This window comes from Scyliorhinus torazame, chromosome 7 (assembly GCF_047496885.1).
Source record: "Scyliorhinus torazame isolate Kashiwa2021f chromosome 7, sScyTor2.1, whole genome shotgun sequence".
NCBI classification, from domain to species: Eukaryota; Metazoa; Chordata; class Chondrichthyes; order Carcharhiniformes; family Scyliorhinidae; genus Scyliorhinus; species Scyliorhinus torazame.
The window spans coordinates 20,191,939-20,211,176 of NC_092713.1; the positions used below are offsets into that span (position 1 = coordinate 20,191,939).

Consider the following 19,238-nt stretch of genomic DNA (forward strand, 5'->3'; position numbering starts at 1 on the left):
CAAGTTGTTATTAAGCCTTTAGAAATTGTACAAGCAATGCTTGCTGTACCTTCTTCCGTACCTCTCTGGGTGACTGGAGCAGCAACACAGAATCCTGAGATCAGACTCTTTACCCTTTGAGCCAGGGATGGGGCATGGAAAATAGCAAATCAAATATGACGACATCAATGATCGGTTACCTGATATTTTTTAGGAACGTGTCCTTTGATGATGCTGATAATATCATCACTGTGTATCCCCCATTCTGTGCATTCTGTCATTCCCATTGTGTCACATAGCATAAGAGGGGGAGATTTGCCATCTGCATTCCCGAAGGAGTAGGTTCTGAACTGCAAATTAAAAATTAACCAGGGTTTATAGGTGCAGACAAAATAAAATCAATTCCAACACAGCGATCATTCAATAGCGTTGTGGAAAAATCTACAAAAGTGGAACATGGGGATCGTTTATGCAAAAAAAAAACAAGGGCTTGGACTTTATGCTCACCGCACACCCCTCCCCACCCTCTCCCCCCTATAACATAATTAACTGTAACATAATTTTTGAGCTTTTATGCTCGATACCACATCCTATGAAGGCAAGCATGTCATATGCTTTCTTCACCACCATTTCCACCTGTGCTGCCACTTTTAAGGATCTGTGGACCTGCACGCCCAGATCTCTGTGCCTCTATGCTCCTGATGGTTCTGCCATTTATTTTATAGCTCCCACCTGAATTGGATCTACCAAAATGCATCACCCCGCATTTGTCCGGGTTAAATTCCATCTGCCATTTCTCTTCCCAATTTTGCAGCTTATCTATATCCTGTTGTATTCTCTGACAATCTTCATCACTGTCCACAACTCCTGCAATCTTTTATCATCCGCAAACTTGCTAATCAGTCTCTCTCAGGCTCCCATCCAACCTCAAAAAACCAATACCCCTTGTATATTCCTCTTCAATCTTCTCAGTTCAGGAAATCACATGGACAATGTGTTATCTGTAAAATCATTTCTATATATCAAGAGCCAGGCCAGCTTTTCCCGCAGTCTGCTGGTGTGCGGCTGAGGCTCCGCAGGCGATGTTTGAACTGGTGCTCAAGAAGCAAAAAAAAATCCCGAGACCATGAGATGAACAGGGGAAGATGCAGGACACCCTGCATGCCTCAGTGCAGAATACAGAGGAGGGGGACTCGTGATCCCAAACACTGTTGCTGCATTAACCCCAATTGGGGTCGCATCTCACAGTTTGAGAACCACTGTATTAGTGGAAATTTCCCACTGAGTAGGTAGGTGTTGGTGTGTGGGAGGTTAAAAGCACAAGGAATGCAGGTTTGTCCGGCAGGAGCCCAGCAGTTTGCACACGGTGATGTAGAGGCAATATTACTGGACTAGTAATCTAGAGACCCAGGGTAATGCTCTGGGGATCTGGGCGCGGTTTCCACCATGGCAAATGGTGGAATTTAAAAAATTAAGAATACAAATCTGGAATTAAAAGTCTAATTAAAAGTCTAATGATGGCCACGAAACTATTGTCAATTGTTATAAAATTATTTAAAATAACATCTCGTTCTCTAATGTCCTTCAGGGAGGTAAATCTGTCATCCTTGCACAGTCTGACCTACATGTGACGACAGACCCACAGCTATGTGGCTGACCCTGAAGTGACAATTGGGGATGGGCGATAAATGCTGGTCTAGGCCACCGAAGTTCACATCCTGTAAATGAATTGTTTAAAAGTGCATTTGGTAGTGTACAGAAACCCACCATGGTGGAGGCAGCTCAGCTAGTAATACAAGCTAAAATCAAATTGACTGCATCTTTAACCATGGATCCTGGCTTTAACCCCCAGCGCTTGGGTTTCCTGGCTCTCATCTGGTTGAACAGGACAAGGAGAGAAGGTATTGATGAGCCATTGATGGGCATAAAATCAGATGTCTCTTTGCCTAATGGAAAGCACTTTTCTCACAGGACATGCTCTCAGAGTCCGCTTTCACTGCCTTAAAAGTTTTAAGTTTGGAGGTCAGTGAGGAACACAGGACTCAGGAGTGGGCCACTCGGCCCTTCGAATCTGCCCTGCCATTCGAAAAGATCATTGCTGATCTAATTATGGTCTTAACTCCGCCTTCCTGCCTGTGCCCCATAACCCTTGACTCCCTCATCTATCAAAAACCTACCCAATTCTATCTTGAATAAATTCAATGGCCCAGCCTCCATTTCTCTCCAGGGGAAGGAGTTTTTTTGCTGTTAACCTACACTTTCCAGCTATCAGCCTGCTCAGTGGCCTGGGAGCCGCCTTTGCAGATCTCCATCGGTGTTGCTGGTGGTGTTTGTCTCTTTCCTTGTCAGTCTGAGGAAATGACAAGTGGTATCAGCGACACCAGCATTGACAAATGCAGTAATCTTCTCCTCATCCACCCGCTGGTCCGTGAGAAAAGGGGAGATGAAAAGAAAGGGGCAGATTTTCATCCCAGGATCAGGTGCGCAGTCAGATTTCTGGTCAAGCGAACCCGACATTTGAAACTGTACACAGACAGGTCATATTTTCGGTTGGGGGAAGACAGGACACGAGCTGAAATAGGAGTTCGAGACGGTCACCTTGTAATTTTATCTTTGACAATAAAGTTTGTCAAGGAGCTTCTAAAAGTACATAAAAGGGAAGAGAGTCACTAAGGTTAATATTGGTCCATTGGAAGATGAATCCGGTGAGATAATAGTGGGGAACACAGAAATGGCAAAGATGCTAAATCAATACTTTGCCTCAGTTTTCACGGTGGAGGACATTAGTACCATTCCTATAGAAACGCACACTTCAGAGGTAATAGAAAGGGTGGAAATTGGAACAATCAGCATCGGATCATTCGGGAGGCAGAGGGGGTCATAGATAGCAGCTTTAGGGAATTAGTTACACCAAAGATTGGAGATAGATGGGTAACTGTAAGAGGGACTGGGAAGAAGCAGTCAGTGCAGGGATCCCCTGCGGTCGTTCCCCTGAGAAACAAGTATACCGCTTTGCATACTTGTGGGGGGGGGGGGGGCTTACCAGGGGTAAGCCATGGGGTACGGGCCTCTGGCATGGAGTCTGTCCCTGTTGCTCAGAAGGGAAGGGGGGAGAGGAGCAGAGCATTAGTAATTGGAGACTCGATAGTCAGGGGCACAGATAGGAGATTTTGTGGGAGCAAGAGAGACTCACGTTTGGTATGTTGCCTCCCAGGTGCAAGGGTACGTGATGTCTCGGATCGTGTTTTCCGGGTCCTTAAGGGGGAGGGGGAGCAGCCCCAAGTCGTGGTCCACATTGGCACTAACGACATAGGTAGGAAAGGGGACAAGGATGTCAGGCAGGCTTTCAGGGAGCTAGGATGGAAGCTCAGAACTAGAACAAACAGAGTTGTTATCTCTGGGTTGTTGCCCGTGCCACGTGATAGTGAGATGAGGAATAGGGAGAGAGAGCAATTAAACACGTGGCTACAGGGATGGTGCAGGCGGGAGGGATTCAGATTTCTGGATAACTGGGGCTCTTTCTGGGGAAGGTGGGACCTCTACAGACAGGATGGTCTACATCTGAACCTGAGGGGCACAAATATCCTGGGGGGAAGATTTGTTAGTGCTCTTTGGGGGGGGTTTAAACTAATGCAGCAGGGGCATGGGAACCTGGATTGTAGTTTTAGGGTAAGGGAGAATGAGAGTATAGAGGTCAGGAGCACAGATTTGACGTCACAGGAGGGGGCCAGTGTTCAGGTAGGTGGTTTGAAGTGTGTCTACTTCAATGCCAGGAGTATACGAAATAAGGTAGGGGAACTGGCAGCATGGGTTGGTACCTGGGACTTCGATGTTGTGGCCATTTCGGAGACATGGATAGAGCAGGGACAGGAATGGATGTTGCAGGTTCCGGGGTTTAGGTGTTTTAGTAAGCTCAGAGAAGGAGGCAAAAGAGGGGGAGGTGTGGCGCTGCTAGTCAAGAGCAGTATTACGGTGGCAGAGAGGATGCTAGATGGGGACTCATCTTCCGCGGTAATATGGGCTGAGGTTAGAAACAGGCAAGGAAAGGTCACCCTGTTGGGAGTTTTCTATAGGCCTCCAAATAATTCTAGGGATGTCGAGGAAAGGATGTCGAGGATGATCCTGGATAAGAGCGAAAGTAACAGGGTAGTTATTATGGGAGACTTTAACTGGAAAAGATATAGTTCGAGTACATTAGATGGGTCGTTTTTTGTACAGTGTGTGCAGGAGGGTTTCCTGACACAATATGTTGACAGGCCAACAAGAGGCGAGGCCACGTTGGATTTGGTTTTGGGTAATGAACCAGGCCAGGTGTTGGATTTGGAGGTAGGAGAGCACTTTGGGGACAGTGACTACAATTCGGTGACGTTTACGTTAATGATGGAAAGGGATAAGTATACACCGCAGGCAAGAGTTATAGCTGGGGGAAGGGCAATTATGATGCCATTAGACGTGACTTGGGGGGGATAAGGTGGAGAAGTAGGCTGCAAGTGTTGGGCACACTGGATAAGTGGAGCTTGTTCAAGGATCAGCTTCTGCGTGTTCTTGATAAGTATGTACCGGTCAGGCAGGGAGGAAGGCGTAGAGCGAGGGAACCGTGGTTTACCAAAGAAGTGGAATCTCTTGTTAAGAGGAAGAAGGAGGCCTATGTGAAGATGAGGTGTGAAGTTTCAGTTGGGGCGATGGATAGTTACAAGGTAGCGCGGAAGGATCTAAAGAGAGAGCTAAGACGAGCAAGGAGGGGACATGAGAGGTATTTGGCAGGTAGGATCAAGGAAAACCCAAAAGCTTTCTATAGGTATGTCAGGAATAAGCGAATGACTAGGGAAAGAGTAGGACCAGTCAAGGACAGGGATGGGAAGTTGTATGTGGAGTCTGAAGAGATAGGCGAGATACTAAATGAATATTTTTCGTCAGTATTCACTCAGGAAAAAGATAATGTTGTGGAGGAGAATGCTGAGCCCCAGGCTAATAGAATAGATGGCATTGGGGTACGTAGGGAAGAGGTGTTGGCAATTCTGGACAGGCTGAAAATAGATAAGTCCCCGGGGCCTGATGGGATTTATCCAGGATTCTCTGGGAGGCCAGGGAAGAGATTGCGGGACCTTTGGCTTTGATTTTTATGTCATCATTGGCTACAGGAATAGTGCCAGAGGACTGGAGGATAGCAAATGTGGTCCCTTTGTTCAAAAAGGGGAGCAGAGACAACCCCGGCAACTATAGACCGGTGAGCCTCACGTCTGTAGTGGGTAACGTCTTGGAGGGGATTAGAAGAGACAAGATTTATAATCATCTAGATAGGAATAATATGATCAGGGATAGTCAGCATGGCTTTGTGAAGGGTAGGTCATGCCTCACAAACCTTATCGAGTTCTTTGAGAAGGTGACTGAACAGGTAGACGACGGTAAAGCAGTTGATGTGGTGTGTATGGATTTCAGCAAAGCGTTTGATAAGGTTCCCACGGTAGGCTATTGCAGAAAATACAGAGGCTGGGAATTGAGGGTGATTTAGAGATGTGGATCAGAAATTGGCTAGCTGAAAGAAGACAGAGGGTGGTGGTTGATGGGAAATGTTCAGAATGGAGTTCAGTTACAAGTGGAGTACCACAAGGATCTGTTCTGGCGCTGTTGCTGTTTGTCATTTTTATCAATGACCTAGAGGAAGGCGCAGAAGGGTGGGCGAGTAAATTTGCAGACGATACTAAAGTCGGTGGTGTTGTCGACAGTGTGGAAGGATGTAGCAGGTTACAGAGGGATATAGATAAGCTGCAGAGCTGGGCTGAGAGGTGGCAAATGGAGGTTAATGTAGAGAAGTGTGAGGTGATTCACTTTGGAAGGAATAACAGGAATGAGGAATATTTGGCTAATGGTAAAGTTCTTGGAAGTGTGAATGAGCAGAGGGATCTAGGTGTCCATGTACATAGATCCCTGAAAGTTGCCACCCAGGTTGATAGGGTTGTGAAGAAGGCCTTTGGAGTGTTGGCCTTTATTGGTAGAGGGGTTGAGTTCCGGAGTCAGGAGGTCATGTTGCAGCTGTACAAAACTCTGGTACGGCCGCATTTGGAGTATTGCGTACAGTTCTGGTCACCGCATTATAGGAAGGACGTGGAGGCTTTGGAGCGGGTGCAGAGGAGATTTACAAGGATGTTGCCTGGTATGGAGGGAAAATCTTATGAGGAAAGGCTGATGGACTCGAGGTTGTTTTCGTTGGAGAGAAGAAGGTTAAGAGGAGACTTAATAGAGGCATACAAAATGATCAAGGGGTTAGATAGGGTGGACAGTGAGAGCCTTCTCCCGCGGATGGAAATGGCTGGCACGAGGGGACATAGCTTTAAACTGAGGGGTAATAGATATAGGACAGAGGTCAGAGGTAGGTTCTTTACGCAAAGAGTAGTGAGGCCGTGGAATGCCCTACCTGCAACAGTAGTGAACTCGCCAACATTGAGGGCATTTAAAAGTTTATTGGATAAACATATGGATGATAATGGCATAGTGTAGGTTAGATGGCTTTTGTTTCGATGCAACATCGTGGGCCGAAGGGCCTGTACTGTGCTGTATCGTTCTAATAGGGAAACGGTACTCAACAAACTCTTTGGATTGAGGGCAGACAAGTCCCCAGGGCCTGATGACCTACATCCTAGGGTGTTAAAGGAAGTGGCAGTAGAGGTAGCGGATCCATTGGTTATAATACTCCAAACTTTCCTGGACACAGGAAAGGTTCCAGTAGATTGGAAAAATGCTAAAGTAGCGCCCTTATTCAAAAAGGGAGGCAGAATGTGGGAAATTACAGACCAATTAGTTTAAAATCTGTTGTTGGAAAATTGTTAGAATCAATTATCAAGAACGTAATATCAGGTCATTTGGAAAGCCAAAGAGCTATCCATCAGAGTCAGCATGGTTTTATGAAGGGCAAATCATGTTTGACTAATTTGCTTTAGTTCTTCGAAGATGTAACAAACAAGATGGATAATGAGGATCCTGTAGATGTATATCTGGACTTCCTGAAAGTGTTTGATAAGGTGCCGCACAGAAGGTTAATTCACAAGGTGAGATCACATGGGATTAGGGGTGATTTATTAGCTTGGATAAATGACTGGCTGACGGACAGGAGACAGAGAGTCGAGATAAATGGGTCGTTTTCTAGATGGCAAGATGTAACTAGTGAGGTGCTGCACAGTTCGGTCCTTGGGTCCCAGCTATTTACAATCTATATTAACGACTTGGATACGGGGATAGAAGGTTCTATCACCAAATTTGCAGATGACACTAAAATAAGTGGGACAGTAAGTTGCAATGAGGAAATAAGAATCTTACAAATGGATATAGATAGGTTCGGCGAGTGGGCCAAAATGTGGCAGATGGAGTTTAACGTGGATAAGTGTGAGGCAATGCATTTCGGTTGAAAAATGGGAAGGCAACTTATTATCTAGATGGGGAGGGACTTTGGGGTGCTCCGATGCAGGAGGATCTGGGTGTCCTTGTGCATGAGTCACAGAACACGAGCATGCAGGTGCAGCAGAGAATAAGGAAAGCAAATGGAATGTTGGCATTTATAGCAAAAGGAATTGAGTATAAAGGTAAGGTAGTGTTTTGGAATTATACAAGGCATTGGTGAGACCGCACCTGGAGTATTGTGCAGTTTTGGTCCCCCTATTTGAGGAAAGATGTAGTGGCATTGGAGGCAGTTCAAAGAAGGTTCACTAGGTGATTCCAGAGATGAGGGGTTTGTCGTATGAAGAGAGATTGAACAGTTTAAGCCTACACTCTCTAGAATATAGAAGAATGAGGGGAGGTCACATAGAGGTATACGAGATGCTAAAAGGTATGGGTAAAGTAGACGTGGAGCTGATGCTTCCTCTTGTGGGGCATTCTGGAATAAGGATAAGAGGTAGCAAATTTAAAACAGATTTGAGGAGAAACCACTTCTCCCAATGGGTTGCGAATCTATGGAATTCGCTACCCCAAAGTGCAGTGGATACAGGGACAGTGAGTAAATTTAAGGAGTTAGTCAGATTTTTAATTGGTAATGGGTTGAAGGGTTACGGAGAATGGGCAGGACAGTGGAGTTGAGGCCGGGATGGGATCAGCCATGATCACATTGAGGGTGTTAGGCTCGGGAGGCTAAATTGCCTAATCCTGCTCCTAGGTCATGTGTTCTAGGGAGGAGTGCTCTGGCTGATTTTGCAATCCAGCTCTTGGTCTGTAACATTGTAGGTAGATGAGGAACATATCAGCCATGATAGAATGGTGGAGCAGACCACAACAGGGCCGAATGGCCTAATTCTGCTCCTATATCTTATGAACTTATGCCTTCAGTAGAGATGGGTGGGTGAAAATACTCACTTGAAAATAAAAGTGACAAGAGTCCTTTTGGCTGAACTTCTCTTACCATTTTTGTGCCGTTTATTGTTCCACCTCCAGCCAAAGCCCGATTGGTGACATGACCCCGGAAAACCGAATTGACTGAGTTGATGAAGCTGGACTTTCCTCCTCCAATTGGTCCAATGAGTAAAATCCTTGCCTGAGGCACAGAGCTTCTGTACAACTTGTAGCTATTGATTGATGCAATCTGATTTCGTTTGTGCCTCCGAGTAAGAACATTTATATTAATAATGATCAGGGGCCCGATTCAATGGAAACATTTCTAAGTCTGGTTTTGAGTGCATTTGGCAGGGTGTTTCGCGACGGTTGCGTTGACGAGAACGCAGCCCGTATTCAACGGCACTTAGTGCCAAAAATGAGCTCCCGGAGGTTCTCAACATTACTGGTTCCCTCGCTGCCTGAGTCAACGGACTCCCGCCTCAGCTGCTCGCCACTAACAAGGGGGAGCTGCTTTTAAACGCTCCCTCACCACTCCCTCCCAGTCAACACACAGGCTTGGCAGCGCGCAGACCTGCTCCTCGCTTTCGGACTGCCGACCTGGCCAGGCTTCCCGACACTGTGAATGAGGGGCGCACCACCCTGTTCCCCCGAGAGGATCAGGAAACCAGCAGGAGAGCCACTAATACCACCTGGGAGGCAGTGGCTGTCAGTGCGGGCAGCATGACCAGGGAACGCTGTCCAATGTCAAAAGAAAACAAAAAACCTCCACCGAGCTGCAAGGGGAACTGCCTCTCTCATGGCATCAGTTCCGCTTGCCACCCCTCAAATTCTCAACCTATCTGTCACAATAAAATGTCCACTGTCATAATGTACACCAGTATATCATGGTGCAGACACACACACACTGATGGACACACAGCAAGACCAATCAATACACACAACACCTCAGCCAATCACCGGTTAGAGCACAGGCACTATAAAGACAGGGGGCATCAGAGTTCCCGCTCATTCGGGATGCAGCCTCCTACAAGGACAGAGCTTACAGCTTACAGCACAGATCCTCACCATGTGCTGAGTGCACAGACTGGTTCGGACAGGCATAGGTCTTTAGTTTAATCTAACATCGTGTTAACCCACAGTGAAAGTATATTCAACAGTTTCTGACTTAATAAAATAGTGTTGCACTATCTTAAGTGTTGGTGGCCTATATGTGTTCCACGGATCCAGAACACCCAACACATCATGATACCAGGAGTTGAGGGATGTTAGAACTTCTTAGACCTACCTGCAAGTGATTTGCCTTCCACCAGCATACAGTCATCCTGCAAAATGGACAGCGTCCGCCCGCCGCTGCCGCTCCTCATCACCGGTAACCTGGGGGCCAACTGGAAGATATTCAAACAACGCTTCCAGCTCTACCTGGAAGCCGCAGACCGGGAATATGCCTCCGACACCAAGAAGACCGGTCTCTTCCTATCCACGGCCGGGGAACATGCCATCCACATTTTCAATTCTCTCACCTTTGCTGATGGTGAAGATAAATCAAAATTCAAGACGGTCCTCCTCAAGTTTGACACTCACTGCAACATAGAGGTAAATGAAAGTTTCGAGCGCTTTGTATTCCAACAGCGTTTACAGCGTAAGGATGAACCTTTCCGGTCCTTTCTCACCCACCTCCGACTCCATGATAGGCGACCAGATTGTTTTCGGTGTTCAGTCGGACCCCCTACGCCAGCAGCTCATCAAGGTACAGCAGCTCACCCGAGCGACCGCCATCAAGACCTACGTGCTACATGAGCACGCCACTAATCGGTATTACCACATCCAAGCGGCTGAAACGGCACGGCAATGTCCCCACGAGGCAGAACTGGTCCAAGCAATCGAGCAACTCCAGGGCCTGGATGTGGGCGGCCATTTCGCGTGCTTTTCGCGGACTCCCACGCTTGTGCGCACCGAACGAGGGGACGTCGACGAACGTACTGCGCAGGCGCGCATCACGTACGGCCGCACCACGCATGCGCGGTGGCGCAGCGAATGTACTGACGCTACAACGTGCGGCAACTGTGGCTCCGCCCACTTAAAGCGGCAATGCCCTGCTAAATCCCGACAATGCCCGGGATGTGGCAAACTTGGACACTATGCTGCTTTATGCAGATCAGCTCGGCCTGCCAATTCATATCGCTCCGGCCAGACTCGCAGGAATGTCCGGGCCATTCAACCCACGGTCACCGAGTCCGATGCGGACCTACTACCCGATATTGACACCGAGGACCCGAAGACACCTTTTCGAATCGGTATCGTTACAAAAAACAGGGGGCGTCATTCTCCGACCCCCCGCCGGGTCGGAGAATGGCCGTTGGCCGCCGTGAATCCCGCCCCCGCCGAAGTCTCCGCTCCCGGAGATTGGGCGGGGGCGGGAATCCGGCCGCGCCGGTTGGCGGGACCCCCCGCTGGATTCTCCGGCCCGGATGGGCCGAAGACCCGCCCAGGAATTGCCTGTCCTGCCGGCGTAAATCAAACCTGGTATTTACCGGCGGGACCAGGCGGCGTGGGCGGGCTCCGGGGTCCTGGGGGGGGGGGGCGCGGGGCGATCTGACCCCGGGGGGTGCCCCCACGGTGGCCTGGCCCGCGATCGGGGCCCACCGATCCGCGGGCGGGCCTGTGCCGTGGGGGCACTCTTTCCCTTCCGCCTCCGCCACGGCCTCCACCATGGCGGAGGCGGAAGTGACTCTCCCCACTGCGCATGCGCGGGAAACTGACAGCGGCCGCTGACGCTCCCGCGCATGCGCCGCATTTCCGCGCCAGCTGGCGGGGCAACAAACGCCATTTCCGCCAGCTGGCGGGGCGGAAATCCCTCCGGCGTCGGCCTAGCCCCTCAATGTTGGGGCTAGGCCGCCAAAGATGCAGAGACTTCTGCACCTTTTTGCCGGCGCGATGCCCGTCTGATTTGCGCCGGCTTTGGCGCCAGTCGGCGGGCATCCCGCCGTTGGGGGAGAATTTCGCCCAGGGTGTCCACAAAGCAAAGAATCCAGCCTCTATCAGTATACAGTATCGATCCAGACGATGAGTGTTGTGCCACCCTTACGGTCAACCGGTCCCAAATAAGATTCCGCCTGGACACTGGTGCCTCCGTTAATCTCATTGCACGGTCTGACCTCCAAAGCCTTCGTGTCAAACCAGCCATCCTTCCATCAGCCTGCCAGCTATTAGATTCTAATGGCAATGCCATTGCTGCCAGTGGCCCGTGTCAGCTCGAAGTGATGCACAAGTCACGCAAAGCCATCCTTCCCTTTGAAATCGTGGGCTCCTCGAAAGCCTCCCTGCTTGGCGCACAGGCATGCAAGCTGTTGAACCTAGTTCAGAGAGTTCACTCTCTCTCCTGCTGACCCATCTGCCTTTCAGGACATCGACTTCAGGGCGCAGCTCGACGCCATTATCAACCAGTACCACAAAGTCTTCGAGGGCATGGGCATGCTCCCGTACACCTACAAGATTTTATTAAAACCGAATGCCACACCTGTGGTGCACGCACCTCGCAGAGTCCCCTTAAGGACCACCTCAAGCAGCAGCTGCAGGACCTCCAGAACCAAGGAGTGATTTCCAAAGTCACGGAACTGACCGACTGAGTCAGTTCCATGGTATGTGTAAAAAAGCCTTCCGGCGAATTGAGAATTTGCATTGATCCCAAGGATCCAAATCGCAATATCATGAGGGAGCATTATCCAATTCCCAAGCGCGAAGAGCTCACATGTGAGATGGCTCGCGCCAAGCGCTTCACCAAACTCGACGCCTCAAAAGAATTCTGGCAAATCCAGCTCGATAAATCCAGCAGGAAACTTTGCACATTTAATACCCCCTTTGGCAGATATTGTTACAACATATCTGCATCAGAAGTGTTCCATAGGATTATGGGACAAATGATGGAAGGCATTGAAGGTGTTCGCGTCTATGTCGATGACATAATCATTTGGTCCACCACCCCGCAGGAGCATGTTAGTAGCCTCCAGCGCGTATTCAGATGTATACATGAGCATGGCCTCCGCCTCAACAGGGCCAAATGCTTTGATCCAGCAAAAGAGACCACAATTTCGACCGATGCCAGTCAATCCGGCATTGGGGCAGTGCACCTTCAACGTGATGAGGCCTCATCCTGGGCCCCCGTTGCATATGCGTCACGTGCGATGACCCCCACGGAGCAGCGCTACGCGCAGATAGAAAAGGAGTGCCTGGGCCTTCTGACCGGTGTGGTTAAGTTTCACGATTATGTCTACGGACTTCCTCAATTCACCGTCAAGACCGACCATCGCCCGCTGGTCAATATAATACAGAAAGACTTGAACGATATGACGCCTCACCTCCAGCGTATTCTTCTCAACTCCTGCGATATGACTTCCAGCTGGTATACACCCCAGGTAAAGACCTCATCATTGCTGACGCTCTCTCCAGGGCAGTCAACACTCCATGTGACCCAGCGGGATTTGTCTGCCAGGTTGACGCCCATGTGGCATTCGTGGCCTCCAATCTACCTGCCACGGATGAATGCCTCGTCCAAATTCGCCGCGAGACGGCGGCTGACCCCTTGCTACAGCGTGTCATGCGCCACCTAAAGGACGGATGGCTAAAGGGCCAATGCCCTCAGTTCTATAATATCAGAGATGATCTGGTGGTAGTAGACGGGGTTCTTCTAAAACCGCATTGTCATCCTGCATAGCATGCACCAACTTGTCCTGGAACTACACGAGGGCCACCTTGCCGTGGAAAAGTGCCGCCGACGGGCCTGCGAGGCAGTGTACTGGCCCGGCATTAATGACGACATAGCCAACACAGTGCTCAACTGCCCCACTTGTCAGCGCTTCCAGCCGGCCCAACCACGTGAGACCCTGCAGCCCCATGAGTTGGTCACGTCACCATGGACCAAGGTGGGCATCGACCTGTTCCACGTGCTGAGTAGAGACAATGTCCTGATCGTGGACTACTTTTTGAATTACCCGGAGGTGATACGGTTGCACGACATCACCTCGTCTGCCGTCATTCGTGCATGTAAAGAAACATTTGCTTGACACAGCATCCCGCTCACGGTCATGTCAGACAATGGCCCCTGCTTCGCCGGCCAGGAATGGTTCAACTTTGCCAGGTGGTACAATTTTGCCCATGTGACATCCAGTCCCCTGTACCCCCAACCCAACGGCAAAGCGGAGAAGGGAGTACATATAGTCCGTACATATATGCAAGGCTGCCGATGCTGGGTCCGATTTCTACCTTGCCTTGCTGGCCTATCGCTCCGCCCCGCTGTCCACTGGCCTGTCGCCAGCCCAGTTACCCGTGGGTCGTACCCGGAGGATGACAGTGCCGTCCATCCATGTCCCAGACCTCGACCACGTTCCGGTCCTTCGCCGGATGCAGCTGTCTCGTGCACAGCACAAGGCGGCTCATGACTCCAGTGCAGCTGATCTCCCTGCTCTGGCTCCAGATGACAACGTCCGCGTCCATCTTCCGGATGGGGGCTGGTCTGCGACCGCTATTGTCCTTCGGCGCGTGTGGCCCCTCGCTCGTTCCTGGTTCATCTACCGGATGGCTCTATTCTGCGCCGCAATCGACACGCACTTTTTCTCGTTCCACGCTCGCCACGTGATCCTCCACTGTCGCCTTGCCCTCCTGTTGACCCTGCCACGGACTATGCAGAGCTCCCTGTCACTCTGCCTCCCCTGACTCTGACGCAGTCCAGCCCGCTCCTGAACCGGCGGCTCGTGACCCACCCTTGAGGCGGTCAACCAGAATTTGTCGGCCACCTCAGAGTCTTAATTTATGAACTTTGTGGACTCATAGACTCTCTGAATTGTTTTGTTTGATCGTTTCCCTGGTTTGTATATAGTGTTGATCTCGTTATTCTTGTTGCATACTGCTTCTCTGCACCAGGCACCTTCCCATGTAAATAGCTTAGTTCTCATGTACTAGTCCTGTAAATATGTCTTCGCACCCCACACGTAGTAGGAACATTCTCACCATACATTGATTATTGCCACACACATGCATTCTTTTATAAAAGGGGGGAATGTCATGATATACACCAGTATATCATGGTGCAGATACACACACACTGATGGACACACAGCAAGACCAATCAACACACACAACACCGCAGCCAATCACTAGTTAGAGCACACTCACTATAAAGACAGGGGGCATCAGAGTTCCCGTTCATTCGGGATGCAGCCTCCTACAAGGACAGAGCTTACAGCTTACAGCACAGATCTTCACCATGTGCTGAGTGCATAGACTGGTTTGGACAGGCATAGGTCTTTAGTTTAATCTAACATCATGTTAACCCACAGTGAAAGTATGTTCAACAGTTTCTAACTTAATAAAATAGTGTTGTACTATTTTAAGTGTTGGTAGCCTGTATGTGTTCCACGGATCCAGAACACCCAACACAATACACCATTAAAAGATTTCACACCTGATACATGTAAAGCCTCTGTCACACTAATCTTCACAGCGGCCTTGCCTGAACCTGCACCACCTTTTGCCCCTGGCAACATAGGCCCATCAGCTTGGAGTGAAGTTACACAGACCCTTGGAGGGGGCAACACGATGGTCGGGGAGGGGGTGATGTGATGGGGGGAGGGAATGGGGTTTGGAGGGGGGAAGGAGGGAATTGGAGGTTTGGGCTGAGCTGATGGACACAGCCTCCTCCAAGGATGATGTGGAGACGATGAAGGCCTCCCTGGTCATAGAACATAGACATCGAACATAGAACAGTGCAGCACAGTCCAGGCACTTCAGCCCACGATGTTGTGCCGACCATAACCTACACCCCTTCAATTTACTGCAGTCCATGTGCCTAAGAGTCGCTTAAATGTCCCTACTGACTCTGACTCCTGGTAGTGCATTCCACACACCCACCACTCTGTGTAAAGAACCGACCTCTGACATCTCCCGTCTACCTTCCTCCAATCACCTTACAATTATGTCCCCTCGTGACAGCCATTTCCTACCTGGGGAAAAGTCTCTGGCTATCCACTCTATCCATGCCTCTCATCACCTTGTACACCTCTATCAAGTCACCTCTCTGCCTTCTTCGCTCCAGTTAGAAAAGCCCTAGCTCCCTCAACCTTTCTTCATAAGACATGTCCTCGTGTCCAGGCAGCATCCTGGTAAATCTCCTCTGTAACCTCTCCAAAGCATCCACATCCTTCCTATAATGAGGTGACCAGAACTGGACACAATATTCCAAGTGTGGTCTAACTAGTTTTATAAAGCTGCAGCAAAACCTCGCGGCACTTTAACCGGGGGATTGAGTTTATGAAAGCCAACACACCATACACCTTCTTACCAACCCTATCAACCTGGGTGGCAACTTTGAGGGATCTATGTACATGGACCCCAAGATCCCTCTGTTCCTCCACACCTCCAAGAATCCTGCCTTTAACCCTGTATTCAGCATTCAAATCCGACCTTCCAAAATGAATCACTTCACATTTATCAAGGTTGAACTCCATCTGCCACTTCTCAGCCCAGCTCTGCATCCTGTCAATGTCCTGTTGTAACCTGCAACAACCCTCAACACTATCTACAACTCCCCCAACCTTTGTGTCATCGTCAAACTTACTAACCCACCCTTCCACTTCCTCATCCAAGTCATTTATAAAAATCACAAAGAGCAGAGATCCCAGAACAGATCCTTGCGGGACACCACTGGTCTCCGACCTCCAGGCGAAATACTTTCCATCCACTACCACTCACTGTCTTCTTTGGCCAGCCAATTCTTTATCCAGGCAGCAAAATTTCCCTGTATCCCATGCCCCCTAACATTCTGAATGAGCCTACCATGGGGAACCTTATCAAATGCCTTACTGAAATCCATATACACCACATCCACTGCCCGACCTTCATCAATGTGTCTCTTCACATCCTCAAAGAATTCAATGAGACTTGTGAGGCATGACCTGCCCCTCACAAAGCCATGCTGACTATCTTTAATCAAACTATGTTTTTCTAAATAATCATAAATCCTATCTCTCACAATCCTCTCCAATATTTTGCTCACCACAGACGCAAGACTAATGGGTCTGTAATTCCAAGGGATTTCCCTATTCTCTTTCTTGAACAGGGGAACAACATTCGCCTCCCTCCAATCATCCAGTACTACTCCAGTGGAGAGTGAGGACGCAAAGACCATCGCCAACGGCGCAACAATCTCCTCCCTCGCTTCCCGTAGTAATCTTGGGTATATCCCGTCAGGCCCAGGGGACTTATCTATCCTGATGCTTTTCAAAATTTCCAGCACATCCTCCTTCTTAATATCAATCTGTTCAAGTCTATTAACCTGGTTCACACTGTTCTCATGAGCAACAAGGTCCTTCTCTCGAGTGAATACTGAAGCAAAATATTCATTTAGAATGAAAATGAAAATCACTTGTCACAAGTAGGCTTCAAATGAAGTTACTGTGAAAAGCCCCTAGTCACCACATACCGGCGCCTGTTCGGGGAGGCTGGTACGGGAATTGAACCGTGCTGCTGGCCTGCCTTGGTCTGCTTTCAAAGCCAGTGATTTAGCCCTGTGCTAAACAGCCCGAGAGCCTCCCCCATCTCTTCAGACTCTAGGCACAAGTTCCCTCCATTATCCCTGATCGGCACTACTCTCACTCTGATCATCCTCTTATTTCTCACATAAATGTAGAACGCCTTGGGGTTTGCCCTAATCCTTCCTGCCAGGGCTTTTTCATGCCCCCTTCTAGCTCACCTCAGTCCATTTTTGAGTTCCTTCCTGGCTACCTTGTAACCCTCTAGAGCCGAGTCAGGTCCTTGCTTCCTCAACCTTATGTAAGCTTCCTTCTTCTGACTGGAAGCTCCACTTTTCTTGTCATCCAACACTCCTTCACCTTACCATTCCTTCCTCGTCTCAGTGGGACAAAACTATTCAGCACTCGCAGCGAGTGCTCCTTAAACCCCCACATTACTGTTGTGCATTTCCCCAAGAACAATTGTTCCCACTTTATGCTCCTCAGCTCCTGTCTAATAGCAGTATCATTTCCCCTCCCCAATTAAATACCTTCCCATAATTTGGGTTCCTATCCCTCTCCATGACTATGGTAAAGGTCAAGGAGCTGTGGTCACTGTCACCAAAATGCTCTCCCACCGAGACATCTGACACCTGGCCTGGTTTGTTGCTGAGCACCAAGTCCAACATGGCCTCCCCCCTAGTCGGCCTATCTACATATTGAGTCAGAATCCTTCCTGTACACACCTGACAAAATCTGCACCATCAAAACCATTTGCAGTAAGGAGGTTCCAATCAATATTAGGGGAGTTGAAGTCACCCATGACAACAACTCTGTTACTTCTGCACTTTTCCAAGATCTGCCGCCCAATCTGTTCCTCTATCTCTCTGCTGCTATTGGGGGTCTATAGAAAACTCTCAATAAAGTGACTGCTCCTTTCTTGTTTATGACTTCCACCCATACCGAGTCAGTAGACAAACCCTCCTCAACTACTTCCTTTTCTGCAGCTGTGGTGCACTCCCTAATTAACAGTGCCACTCCCCCTCCTCTTTTACCTCCCTCCCTATTCTTCTGAAAACATCTGAACCCCGGAACATCAAACAACTATTCCTGCCCCTGTGAAATCCAAATCCATGTCTCTGTAATGGCCACAACATCGTAGTTCCAAGTACTGATCCATGCTCTTAAGTTATCTCCCTTATTCCCTACACTCCTTGCATTGAAACAGACACACTTTAACCCATCCCATTGAGTGCAACTTTGCCCTATCAACTGTCTATCCTTCCTCACAGACTTGCTGCATACTATTTCATCCTCCTGGCATGTCGGACCCTTGCCACCGCCTGCCCTCCATCCTCCGCTTCCTCCTGGGACGCGTCCTCCAGCCCTTCTGGACTGCCTCCTCTTCAGAGGAGGAGATCGCATGTCCCTCCACCCCCTCCTGTTGCTCCTCCTCTTCCAGCATGCGACCCTGCTTCTGTGCCAGATTGTGGAGGGCATAGCAGACCACCGCAAAGCGGTCAAGGCATGTAACCACATTTTCAGCAGGCTAATGCATCGCTAAATGACAGCATGGTTGGCAATGTGGGTCTCATTATATCAGGTCTCCGCCTCAGTCTCAGGCCTCTACACTGTCATCACCTGCCATGACCTCAGCAGGTGTCTCTTGTCCCCACGAGCCAACCCATCAACCAACCAGAGCAGTGAACGCTGTCTGAACTGGGGTCCCTGCGTCAAGCTCACCCCCCAACGCCCACCAATTCCCCCGCCCGCACCCCCTCTACAGCCAGCCCAGACCAACACACCCATCGGACAGAGCACCGAGGCAGGTTGTAACATTAAACACATCTGTGCACAATGTGAAAATGTATACACAGATACATGCCCTAGCCCCGACACCAGTCTAGACGGCAGCTGGTCCCTGGGGTCGGCCTGCCCTCCGACCATCCGCCCCTCGAGTGCTCCTACCTCCATCTGCTGTACCAGACCGATTGTGTGCTGTGCACCAGATAGTGTCCCGGGAGCGTCTTCACTAAAGTGCCCAACCAAAGTGAGTGTCTCTGGGATGGTGGAGGGTGTCAGAGACAGCTGGGAGGGGAAATCAGTGTCATCCCCGGACTCAAGCTCCGGGGTGTCCTGGGCTTTGGTTTGATGGATCCCGTCCGTACCGGTGTCATCTTTGTCACTGCTCGGCCCCCAGGGCTCTGGCTGCGGGTGTGTTGGACCAGGGGCACAGTGTTGCCTACTCATCCTGGCCGCCCTGAGGCGGTCGTGCAGTTTCTTCCGCCAATGTTGTTCGCGGCGCTGGCGGTCTCTGCCACCTGCATCCAGGCACAGCGAACGGTGGCGGCTGGCAGCCGCCTTCCTGGGCCGGAGTACAGGGTCGCCCACCGGAGTGCAGGGTAGCAGCATCACAGTGCCAGGGACTTGGGTTTG

At 49.8% G+C, this 19,238-nt stretch overlaps 1 protein-coding gene across 7 annotated transcripts in view; it reads right to left on the bottom strand.

Moving 5' to 3' along the window:
• Positions 1–19,238, bottom strand: part of LOC140426063 (interferon-induced protein 44-like) — a 93,349-nt gene that overhangs the window by 51,606 nt on the left and 22,505 nt on the right. For all 7 annotated transcript variants that reach the window (XM_072510383.1, XM_072510377.1, XM_072510378.1 and 4 more), the window contains 2 exons: positions 8,369–8,564; positions 180–329 (listed from right to left, as the gene is read on the bottom strand). In XM_072510383.1, coding sequence (XP_072366484.1) covers positions 180–329; positions 8,369–8,564 — 346 coding nt within the window. The remainder of the gene's footprint in view (positions 1–179; positions 330–8,368; positions 8,565–19,238) is intronic.